The sequence below is a fragment of the Macrotis lagotis genome, chromosome 5, assembly GCF_037893015.1.
Source record: "Macrotis lagotis isolate mMagLag1 chromosome 5, bilby.v1.9.chrom.fasta, whole genome shotgun sequence".
NCBI classification, from domain to species: Eukaryota; Metazoa; Chordata; class Mammalia; order Peramelemorphia; family Peramelidae; genus Macrotis; species Macrotis lagotis.
In genome coordinates, this window is record NC_133662.1 from 253,070,812 (window position 1) to 253,083,303 (window position 12,492).

Consider the following 12,492-nt stretch of genomic DNA (forward strand, 5'->3'; position numbering starts at 1 on the left):
TCCAAGCATTGATATTTAATTAGATGTTTATGACTATCTTTTACTTTTACACCTACTTTTTTTTTTTAGTTTTTGCAAGGCAATAATAGGGTTAAGTGATTTGCCCAAGGTCACACAGCTAGGTCATTATTATGTGTCTGAGGCCGGATTTGAACTCAGGTCCCCCTGACTCCAGAGCCGGTGCTCTATCCACTGAGCCATCTAGCTGTCCCTCATCTTCCATTATTAATATCCCCTCCTACATGACATCATTTTGCTTCATCCAATGGTCTTTATTCCTTCCATATTAATCGAGGACCTTTTTCACATAAAATGATGATCGATTGAATGATTAGATTTGAATGATTGATTTAATGATCTGAATGACTGATTCAACCCGGTTCATTAATTCGGACTTGGTTGGGCTCTTGGTACTTGAGATACAAGATGCCCTTCTTACATAAAGTGCCATCCCCATGATCCATGCTATCTACTGCGCGACTGCAAGTCACTTAACCAACCTCTTAGTACCTCAGCCAATTTTCTAAGATTATGAAGCTACAGATCTGTATAGGTAGACAGGGTTTCCGTGGAGGGAGCTTGAATTATGGATGCAACCATAGGCTCAGACCAAAACCCCAAACAACACAAAATGAGGGGTTGTCATAGGTGTTAAAGTTACAGAGGCAAAAACCAAACAAGTCTGTTCTCAAGGAGCTTATATTCAACAAAGGGGAAGGGATAGACCAGATAACAGAAAATAAATAGAAAACTGATTTCTGCGGGGGGAAGAAGCACTAACTGAGAGAACAAAGGTAAGGCTCCTTGAATTGAGTCTCGGAAGGAGAGAGATCCATTAGTCCCAACACCTCATTTTACAGAGGAAGAATTGAGGCCCAGTGAGGGAAAGGCACAGGACCAAAGGCAGGGAGCCAGAGAGCAGCAGAACCAGGACTCATTAGTTTCCCAGGACCCTGTGAATGCCTTTCCTGCTCCCTCTTGGAACTTCCCTTCGCTGCCCAAAGGTGGGCCTCCTCCAACTTGCCCGGATGCTGGCAAGCACGGTCATTTTCTCAAGTTTATCATCTGAACCTCATCCTTGTCTCCTCTCTTCTCACCCCCCCCCCCCCCATCTAGGCACCGGATTACAAATGAAACCAATTATATTGAAGGAGTTATCAAAATAAATTTGGGGGAGGCAATCAGAGTCACGTAACTTGCCCAGGATCACACTCAGTAGTGACGGAGGACACATGTGAACTCGGCTTCTCATGACTCCAGGGCCACTTTTCTATCCACTGCATCACCTAGCTGTCCTTTCCCTCCCTCTGCAATGCTTTTTATTTTTAAATTTTTATTTATTTAAGGCCATGGGGTTGTGACTCACTGAAAGTCATACAACTCGGCAATGATTAAGTGTCTGGGCCTGCATTTGAACTCAGGTCCTCCTGACTCCAGGGTCAGCTTTCTATTCACTGCATCACCCAGCTGTCCTTACCCCCTCCCCTCCCCATAATGGTTTTTATATTATTTCAAAATATTTATTTGAAGCAATGGGGTTAGTGACTCACCCAATGCCATACAACTGGGCAATGATTAAGTGTCTGAGGACACATTTGAACTCGGGGCTGGTGCTCCATCCACTGTGCCACCTAGTTGCACCCTCCCCAATGCCTTTTAAAGCCAAGTTCCTGAAACTAGGTTCTCCTCTCTTCACCAAGGTTATAACTGCAAAAGAGGAATAGACCTGCATTGGTTAAAATGTTTTGTATTTCATTATCACAGATCTGATTCCTATCCTTAATATGTTTACAAATGTCCTTGCTGTTTCCATTAAAATGTGGAATTATTGGGTGGCTAGGTAGCGCAGTGGATAGAGCACTGGCCCTGGAGTCAGGAGTACCTGGGTTCAAATCCAGCCTCAGACAATAATTACCTAGCCGTGTGGCCTTGGGCAAGCCACTTAACCCCACTGCCTTGCAAAAACCTTAAAAAAAAAATGGAATTATTTCATTGTATCCCCTGCCATGAAATAGGTGTTGAAGATGTTGTTTTGTCATTTCAATTGTGCTTCTTTGTGACCCCATTTGGGGTTTTCCTGGCAAAGATACTGGAGTGGTTTGCCGTTTGCAAACAGCATGAAGTCTTTCCCAGGGTCACTTAACTAACAAGTGATTTGAACTCAGAAAGACCAGTCTTCCTGCCCCACATCAATCCTCATCTACAAAAAAGCATTGGAAAGGTCGGGTCCTCACCTTTGAACCCAAGTCAAAGCTGGCCTTGGAAGGCCTTGCTCCATGGGTAAAATGATGTATCCTTCCTCTTTGGTAAGATATGAGGATACAAGGAGACGCATGTGGAAACCCCTTGCAAAATGAAAAGTGAGGCTTCCATGGAAGTCATTGCTGTCATTTGGTTTCTGAGCCCAGCTCTACCTCTGCAATCAGAAGATCTGGCCTTGGAAGCCCAACTTAGATACGACTTGTGTGATGTTCACCAAGATGTACATCCCTCCTAGGGCGTCTCAGTTTCCACATTTGCAAGATGAGGCAAAGTGATCTCTAAGGTTCTTTCCAGCTCTAGAATTATGATCCCAATAAAAAGATTGAAGATCGCTTTACACATTTATTTTTTTGTTTTGTTTTGTTTTGCAAGGCAAATGGGGTTAAGTGGCTTGCCTCGGGTCCTCCAGACTCCAGGCCCGGTGCTTTATCCACTGTGCCACCTAGCCGCCCCTGCTTTACACATTCTTAAAAGATTAGAATGACAGCTAACAGGAGACAGAAAAAACTACAATAACCTGACACAAGACCTCAAGGCATAGTCAGTAAGCCTTTATTAAACATCTATTAGGAGCAGGCACTGTGCTAAGGGCTGGAGATACAAAGAAAGGGAAAAATACTGTCCTTGCCCACAAGAAGGCTTACATTCTAATCAGGGTTGGAGCATGTAAATAATTATGTGCATAACAAGATTGTATACAGAGTGGATGGACAGTCATTTCAAAGGGAAAGCATATGTAGGGACAAGCTGTCCTAGGCTTCAAAAGCACCAGAGACCATCATTGTCATAGCTTTGCGATCCCTGATCAAGTAAGTCATAGAGCCCTGAGACACTGTAAAAATTATTGCCATTTTCTTTCTTTTATTGGGCAGTAATACATGAGAACTGTTTAGAACAAGGACAAGATAAAAAACCCCATCAAAAATAAAAATGAAGCTTAAAAGAGCTAAGCTTTAGCTGAAGGGAAAAAACCCAACAACAAAACCAATGAGAAGCATGTGGATCCTCTGCCTGCAGTCACATAAACACAGGGGATGACAATTGTTCTTCCTTTTCAATATCACTTACCTTCCAAGCCAGGCAGTTAGGAGAATCAGTTCTCTCCACTGCCCAAATTAAATACCCAAGAGCCCTCTATTGTTGGAATACGAGACTTTATTGTTTTTAATACAGTGATACAAATTATACAGGTTGGTTGGTTACAGAAGAGAAACTCTAGCAGGTTATAGAATGAGGTACGAACTATTTATTTTGGTTCAATTAAGTTCAAATATCCACAAAAGGAAGGCTCTAAGAAGCTAGGAATACACAGAAATGCCTGCCAACCTCACATAGTGAGAAAGAATGCCCACTCCTGTACCAGACAGAAACACAACTTGGTCTGCAGTTTGGCCTGAAGTCAAATGTCCTGCCACAACCACCCTATCGCCTTAGGGATTCTAAGGGGATGAAATGCGACTGGATTTGCAATCAGATGACTGCTACCTGTGACCTTGGGAAAAAAATCACTTCATTATTCTCAGTGCTTTCTCTTCTGTGAATTGATGAGGTTGGACTAGGCTCTAAGGTCCAACTGGCTCCGACTCTATGAACCCCTTCAGTCGGCCAATACCATTCAGGAAAGAAATGATAAATGCTTCGAGATCCTTTAAGGAACCACTGATGGCCATTTCCTTTATCCACCTGTCCCTTTTTTATCTTTTGGAGAAGCTATTTTCTAGGCATTAGGGAAAATGCTGGAAGGGTGGAATTCTCTAAAGTCAAGCTTGATGGCTGTGGGAATGTGTGACTATACCAACTACATACACTGAATAAAGTTTCTTAAAAGCCCTGAGGATGCAGGTCTTGTTTCTATTATGACTAGCTACAAACCTAAGGAATGCATATGTAAATTTTGGTCCCAGGACCACCTTCCCAACAGTCATTTATTAAATAGGGAGTTGGAGGGAAGGGACGTGAGACGATGCATAGTTCTGAGTTCAAACATTCCTCTGACATAAAAGGGCTGTGGGACCTTGGAGAGGGGTGGGATAAGTGTCCCTGGGCAACTCTTAAATAAAGGGCTCCAGAGCAGATGCCAGTCTTCATTGGTGTAAAGTTCCCTCACGGGAGAGATTCTCCTAACAATGTAAGCCAGCACAGGTTCCGATTTCCCCATGACCACCACCCCAAAAAGGATCAAAATTCAAAGTAAATGGTAGAGCTTTAAACTTAGAAACTGCACAATATACAAAATTCAGCCCTGTCATGCAGCAAATTAGCAACTATCAAAGTAGAGGGGAAAATCAATCTCATTTCTAGCCAGAAGTCTTGGGTTCTGCAGTCTCTTCATTGCTATTGCTTCTCTCAAGAACTTGCTAATTGGCCTTGCAATTTAATTAGTCCCAAGGAAGACATCGCCAAGGGACTTGGTGTCCCTTTATCATGCCCGGGAGGCCGCAGTGTTAGCCAGGAAGTGCCCAATTGGTTTTTTAAAAGGATGCATACTAAGCACCTTTTCCTCTGGGGGTAGCTTCCCATTTCTCCCTTCCCATGATGCGCAGCAAATGCTCTGTCCTCTTCCCTCTTCCCATCTGTGCTCCCCCAGGTCACAGGGACAAGGCGCGTTAGGGACACAACACTCTTCTGAGGTGGAATCTTTCACCACAGATGAGGAAGGAGCTCATAAGCGCTTCCTGGTAGGAGCTAGAACTGTTCTTGCTCCAGAATAATACAGCCAAAAGGCAAAGGCCCAGAGTACTAAGGGAGCCTGCTGGGAGATGGTGGGGTTTCAGACAGTGCCAGCAATGTGTGTTTCAAAGATTTATTCAAAGACCTTCCACCAACAAACCATTAGCCAGTGCTGCTTCAAATTCAGATTGAGTGACAGATCAGAAGGAAATGGCAATTATTTATAATTTAATCCAGTTATTAAAAATGTTGGGGGGAATAGCATGAAACAGCTTAAGAACTGATTGGCATCCTCACCTCACCATGTTGGCTTATGAATACTCGTCACTCTCTCCATTGCAAAGATCTGAGTAGAAACGATCCTTTGGTTTATGAGCACGGGACTTCCAGAATGACCTCCAGGACCATTTTACAGAATCCTGGGTATGCAGCATTCCCTACACATTGGCCCTGACAAGTCAGAAGCTGCTTTCCTCCTATCTAAATCAGGTTTCATTCCCAGACATTAGGAAATCCTGCAAGATTTTGGGCTTCATGAGATAGTGGTCTAAGTGACCAAGTATTCTTCTCTGGCTCTACCACAGCTGACATGTAATTCTTCACAATCCCCTTAGCTTCTTTGAAATCTTTTCCCCATTACAGTAACCATATTACATGGTTTCTGGGTATCAGACACTGGTTTAAATACCCAGCTTCTCATCTTTCAATGAAGGCTGCTTGTTTTCTAGTACCAAGGCTAGGGGATATTCTGACTCCTGGGCCCAACCTGCTCAAGGCAATTTCTTAACACTCAAAAGGCTGCTTCAAAACTACTGCTGCTGCTGTGATCATGGGTATTCTCTGGGCCTCATTTTCCATACCTGTCAAACAAGAGGGACTAAGGATCATACGACTGCTTTCCAGCTGTCTAGGATCTTGTTAGAAAACACAACCTACACCAAGGAGAGCAGCTCTCAGAACAAGTAGCCGCCTTTTTTTTAAAGGCTTTGAGACAGCTTGGAATTTAACTTTTTGCCTTAACAAGCTGAAAGGGCCTTCTTCCCTGGTTTAAAAAAACAAAACAAAACCCTTTTCACTGTCAACTTATCTTTTTCACTAGGGAATAATCATTCAAAGGGGATAGGATAGAAAACCTTCCCAGAAAAGCAAAGAATGGGCAAATAGGAAAAAAGGGTTGTGGGGGAATGAATCTGATAACTGCTTAGAGACAAATCCCGCCAGAAAGTGAAGCAAAGGAAATCTTGTGCCAAGCCTTACAAGAATCAGTGATGTCCCAGTTCCCTTGCTGATCTGAATTTGAATGTCCTTCCAAGCATCTTTGTATGAGACATACATTCACCATACAATCCCACCATCTTTCCATTAGGTTCTCCAGCTAGAAGGCAATTTCAAGTTTTCCTGTATCTGACATCTGAACAAAGATTAATGCTATTTTGTTTTATAGATTTCAAAAAACTCACACTGTAGGGACTTTCCAGGAAGACCCATCAATTTGCAACAAGTTGCAAAAAGTCAGACCAATCCATGTGAAATTATACTTGGAATGTCCCAGGTAATAGAGATTTGAAATTGTTTCCTGCCATGAACATTGCCTAGATTTTAAAAAAGTATTATTGCTACCCCTCCTCCCCACCCCATTCGCCAACAATTTCCCAGCCCAGAGCTATTGCCAGACTACACCTGAGGGTTATGTTTCTGTCTGGTAGAAAACAACTTCTTTTCCAACTTCAGAAAAAAGGGACAAAGAGTGGACAAAAAGCTGAAATGAGATGTCGGCTCACTCTGATTTAGCAACTACTTTTTAGATTCATTTCTCATTAAGTTTTTTTTTTGTCACTTTCCAACTTCAAAGGAAAAAATATCACAACAAATGTCATAAGTCATTTAAATTGGACCTTTCTTCTTCAAATAAACTAGCTAACACAAGTTTTAGCAACAATCCATGGTGAGCAGCTGAAAACTGAGGAAGACTCAGAAATAAAGACCAGCATTAAAATATTACTTAAGGTTTTCTTTTTATTTAAAAGATCATTCACAAAATACCATATCCATAAATTTACTTTCTGTCATGAAGCAGAATGGGTTAAGTGTTTGGAATTCCATTCTCACATTTAAAATGCAACTGGATTAACCAGAAGTTGAGATTTTTGTTGCTGTTCTTAATCTTTTCCACATTGAAGATGTAAGTAGGTCATCTGAAAGCATCCGTTTTGATTACAACCACATAATGCATGTCTTTCTTAGATTACGTGTTGGTGTTACACAAATGGTTTCTTATCTTAGGAGCAGAGAGTATGACAGGTGGAGGGAGGGAGGGAGGGAGGAAGGAAAGGAAGAAAGAAGCAGGAAAGAGGAGGAAGGGTCCTGTAAATTGCTGTAACTCTGAAACAAAGATAATAGTGACTGGAGCCAGGAATCAGAGTCCAACGATGCTGGATGTCCAAGTGGACTGACCCAAGTGGCCACGCGAGAAACCCTGACCCCGGTGGCTTCCTTCTAGCTACTGATAGTGCCAACCTTAAAGTTCTGTCTTTTATTTTTTTCCAGAATAGCATGCAAGTGGAAAGCAAACTCTCCCCAATGAGCTTTAAGGTTCTAAGAGGCACAGGGCTTCAACTTTATAGCTACCCACAAGATGTTTCAAGGTTCTTGACGAATCTGAATGAGACAGAACATCGCCAGATCCTAGGGTCAGCTCTCATGACCCATTTAAAAACAAAAAAGCAAAAAACCGATAATGGGAAGCACAGCATCTCACTATTGACTACTTATACTTGAAGACAAAGGAATACCGGGGCTAGATGCAAAATATGTGGCCAAGGGTACTAAGTTTTACACTCCTTCCAACACAACACAAAATCAACTTTATCTGTATAAACCTCGCATTTAAAAGTTACTTACCAAATATGTAAAACTTAAAAAAAGGTGTGTAATTTTTTAAAAGGCAAAGACTCAATGAGCATTTTTTATGTTCGAATAGGCACAGATCCGCACCACTGTGCAAGTCCCCAAAGCACCCCATCCTCGTTGAGCTAAACCAGACTGCAGTTCAACCAACACAACCCTCTAATCTGCCTAATAAGAGAAATTTCCTAGTAAGGATTTTGGTTTGGGCAGAGCTATGATTGACAGACCCGTAGGAGTGAAGCCAATTGATTCTTTAATACCCATTTCTCCACATTTTGTATAGCTATATTTTTAAATTTGAGCCTATTCTGCTCGTATCACATCTGTTTATGGGAAGGAACTGGGGGGGGGGGGGGTGAGAGGTAAAGAAAACTCTCTGTGAACTGGTTGGAAGGACTATGCCAGTGTTTGATCCCTAGCCTTAGAGAAGGCATCCAATTCTACATGTAGGTCAACAGATGGTCCAACCTGTTGGGGAGTTCTTTCCTATTTGCTTCTCTGGAGCCACAGCAACCCAGAACCAAACATGCAGGTCGGAAGAGAAGTGAGGAAAATCCAAAGGAAACGATATTGGAGTTTTAACAAAGTCTAACCAGTGTTTCTAAAGTAAAACAGAAAGCTAAGGAGGGAAATGGAGCAGCACCTCATCCCTGTATCTCCCACCCTGGCTGAAGATGGCAGCTTTCATTCATCTGCAAGAAACCACGTGCTGCGAGAAACGAAGAGGAAAACAGGGAGGGGTGGAGGGGGAGGGGAGGGAGGGGCCAAGGCGGTGGGGGGAAAAACAGCACAAAACAGGCACTAGATACAGCAAAGCCAAGAACGTACTAAAAACCACTTGTTAACAGCTGACATGCATTCACAAGCTCTGTGTTTTCAGTTTCAAGAAAGGAGGAGGACAAATGTCAGGTGGCAGGAATGGTAACTGCAGGGTTGACGTCCAGAGTAATGAACTCTGCTGCTGTCTTGCTCAATAATTCTCCCCCCATTCCCTCCCAACCTCGAGCTCATTCTTGCTCTTTGTGAACTACTTCCTCTCGGGGCCTGGCTCCACCGAAGATAGCCGAGTTGGGATTGGCTACTTGATTGAGGGGGGTAGCAACTGTTCGAGGTTTAAGCTGAAGTCGGGGCCTCTGTGCTCTTTCCTCTGGAAAAATAAATAAAATAGGATTTATAAAGCATGATTCCCTGGCCAGAAGATGATGACCATAGTGACAGCCTGGTTGATGCCAGATCACTTCACTTCAAGTAAAACTATAAATCCCTAGATGGCTCCATGAAGAGCCCCAGTGGCCAGGTGCTTCTCCCATGAAAGGGCAACTCTTAAAATCTGAATGGGGGTGACAATTCTTTTAAGAAGACTCACTGCTTGCACAAGGCAGTGTTTGCCATTTGCACATCAGCATTATACCTTCTGTTGGTTCTCTGAAATCCATTGAAGAGCCTCGAAGGGGTGGTCCATCTCTAAAGCGACTCCCCATTGGGGGACCACCTGCTCGCCGGTCACCCGGGCGACTGCCTCCACCCCTGCCTCCCAAGAAGTCATCCTTGAAGCCTGAAGAAAAAGAGAAGAGAAACATCAAAGAGCTGATCAGATTCAGCATATCCTAAATCTATTATCTACAGGTCTCTCAAGTACATCCAGGGATTTGGAGAGGGGCTGGTAGGGCCTAGAGAAATTCCAGGTAAGGGAACTGAACTACTTCTACCTGAAGATCACAAATACAGGACTCAGGTGAAGCCTAGAGAGTGGAGAAGGGGAAAATATGAGGGACTTAATGATGATGATGAACTGCATGTATTCCTGTATAGAAAAATGACACTGGTAACACTCATATAAACCTCAGTTAACAGAGCAGGTAGAAGGAGCTTTTATAGATGAAGCACAGGAGAAGGCTGAATTTGGATAAAATATGGTGTAAAAATGGAGTCAATAGAAAAGAGGGAAATGTAATGGGAGAAAGAAAAAGGAGGAGGAATAGGCTAAGATATTTCATATAATGAGATTTTTCTTTATTACAATGAACTATTGCAATGATATGGAAGGGGGAAGGCAAGGGGGAATGAGGGAATCTTTGCTCTCATCAGAGGTGGCTAGGAGAGGAAACAGCATATATATATCTACTCAATGGGGTATAGACATCTGGAGTAAGAAGGGGGGGACAGGGGGGTGATGTGAGTGATAGAGGAGAGGACAGACCATGGGGGTAGAATGGTCAGATACAATACATTTTCTTTTTTACTTCTTGCAAGGGGCTGGGATTGGAAGGCCTGTCCGGGACCATAGGGCCAGGTGGATGCTGGGCCTAAGGGGTGGTATGGGGGCTCAGGGTCTCTTGGTCCCAGGACCAGGGATCTGTCTGCTGCGCCACTCAGCTACCCTACAGCAGAGACAGAGTGAAAGGAGAGAGAAAATATAGTACATGGTAGTGGAGAAATAAGAAAGGAGGGAGTTGTGATCAGCAATGGCAAAACATGGAAGTTATTTTTGTGATGGACTTATCATAAAGAATGTGATCCACCCGTGACAGAGCTGGTGGTGTTGGAACACAGACTGAAGCACAATTTTATTATTATTATTTGGAGGGGGGGGGGGGTTGCAGGGCAAATGGGGCTGGGTGGCCTGCCTGGGGCTGCACAGCTGGTGATTGTTGGGTGTCTGAGGCCAGATTTGGACCCGGGTGCTCCTGGCCCAAGGGCTGGTGCTCCACCCACTGCCACCTGGCCATATCTACAATTATTATTTTTTTCTTTTCTTTTAATTTTAATTTTTTTCTCTCCCCTTTACTTTATCACCCATGTGGGTCTATATTTTTTTGGTGGGGGGGAGGATTTTATGTTTACTCTCAAACAAGAATATTTTAGTAATGCGTAAAATAAAATTTCTACCTGAAGATCAGTCACATTCTCAGCTACCTGTTATCTTCAAGAGTTGCCTAGAGCAGTGGTGGCAAATTCAAATACAAACAGACCTTTAGGCTGCGTGTGGATTTAGAAAACCACAATTCAATAGTATCCATGTTGTATTATAGTTTTACTTATCTTGCCAAACATTTCCCAATTAATTTTTCAAAAAATTTACTTTATTTGAACCCAGGTACTCCTGACTCCAGGGCCAGTGCTTCATCCACTGCGCCACCTAGCCGACCCCAAATTACATTTTAACTAGTAGCCCAAGGGTCCAGAATCTGGGAGAGCTGGTTTAGCTACTTGCCCAGATTCCCCAAACCATCAAGGATGTGTGAGATGAGCTCTCTAGCCAGGTCAAGTTACTCTTCCAGAGTCAAAAGAAAGTGAAGAAAGACCTCTAGGGAACTGCATCGAAGTTATATCTCCAAAAGCTAGAACTCTGGATTTCTCTCCTTAAGGTGCCACAGTGAAATAATCAGTTGAAGCATCTACCAATTATAGCTTCTGGGCCTGTCATCACATACAGCTGTGTGCAAAGGGAAAATGACAAAGGTGCCCTGAGTGATGGGCAGAGCTTGGAGGAGCCCCTGCCTGCCCTGTGGGGCAGTGAGAATGGGACTGGGAAAGGTCCCAAGCAGGGTTGTGTCAAGGTGCATAAACCTCAAAAGAAAGGCAATCTAAGAACTGACTGGGAAAAAAGACAATAGCAAAATTAAAGCTCTATTGCAAACTCTTGAATGACATTCCCTCCACAAACAGCAAAACCTTGGAGCCATTCTCTACTTGAAGAGTTGCCTTAAGTTCACAGATCAGATAAAGCCCTGTCCTTTGATCAGGAATATGGGGGAAATGTGTGAAAACTACTGCCACAAAGCACTGTACTTTTAAGGAATTTCTAGGCTTCTCATTTGTTGTTTTTAAACAGGTCTCTGTAAATCAAATACAGTACCTCTTATGTGTTCCCCACAGAAAGCCTTCCATTATGAAAATCATGGAAACTAATTTAGAGATGCTGTGTTATAGCTTTCACTTTGAAGTTTTGAGAAGTTGAGATTTGAGTGGAAGTCACATTCTTTCTCTAGGTCAGACATTAAATGCTTCCTATATGGAAGATGTGCTAAGATATCCACAATGCTCCTGGAACCTTCCAGGCATAAAACCAACACCAACATACAGAAAGACCAATAGTGTGAAACTGACCATAACTTGTAATTTTTAGCAAAAATAATGTCGGAAACGAGGTCTTAAAGTAACATGGATGATTTTGTTAAACGAATGTCACTGGCACGCAACTGAGTCTTTACTCCCAGAGTTAGACACTGAAGAGCCCCCTCCTGCCTAAGTGCCTTTGATGGGACAATATTCCTTGGAAGGAGAGCTTGGGAGAGGCCTAGTGCTGAAGGACAGCTGGGGGTGTGGGGTGGTGCCAGGCAGCTGGGTGTGCCCCCCAGGAGCAAGGGACCCAAGTAAAGTTTATGAAAATCACAGCCCTGCAAGCTGTCCTCCACTTATTGGTATACTTCTAGACTATTATTTAGTGGGAACATAAGTGAACAACTTAGAAAGCGAAGCAGCAATCATAAAAAAAAACACACGTTTCATCAACAATGACTCATCAGGTTATTTTTTTGGACAGTTTGTTGTTCAATTGCTTCAGTTGTGTTTGACTCCATGACTCCATTTGGGGTTTTCTTGGCAAAGAGACTCAAGTCATTTGCCATTTCCTTTTCCAGTACATTTAAC

The 12,492-nt window shown here is 43.0% G+C and overlaps 1 protein-coding gene across 2 annotated transcripts in view; it reads right to left on the minus strand.

The window, feature by feature from the left end:
- Positions 1-5,725: 5,725 nt before the first annotated feature.
- Positions 5,726-12,492, minus strand: part of EIF4H (eukaryotic translation initiation factor 4H) — a 34,051-nt gene continuing 27,284 nt past the window's right edge. For both annotated transcript variants that reach the window (XM_074189403.1, XM_074189402.1), the window contains 2 exons: positions 9,251-9,394; positions 5,726-8,986 (listed from right to left, as the gene is read on the minus strand). In XM_074189403.1, coding sequence (XP_074045504.1) covers positions 8,847-8,986; positions 9,251-9,394 — 284 coding nt within the window. In that variant the 3' untranslated portion in view covers positions 5,726-8,846. The remainder of the gene's footprint in view (positions 8,987-9,250; positions 9,395-12,492) is intronic.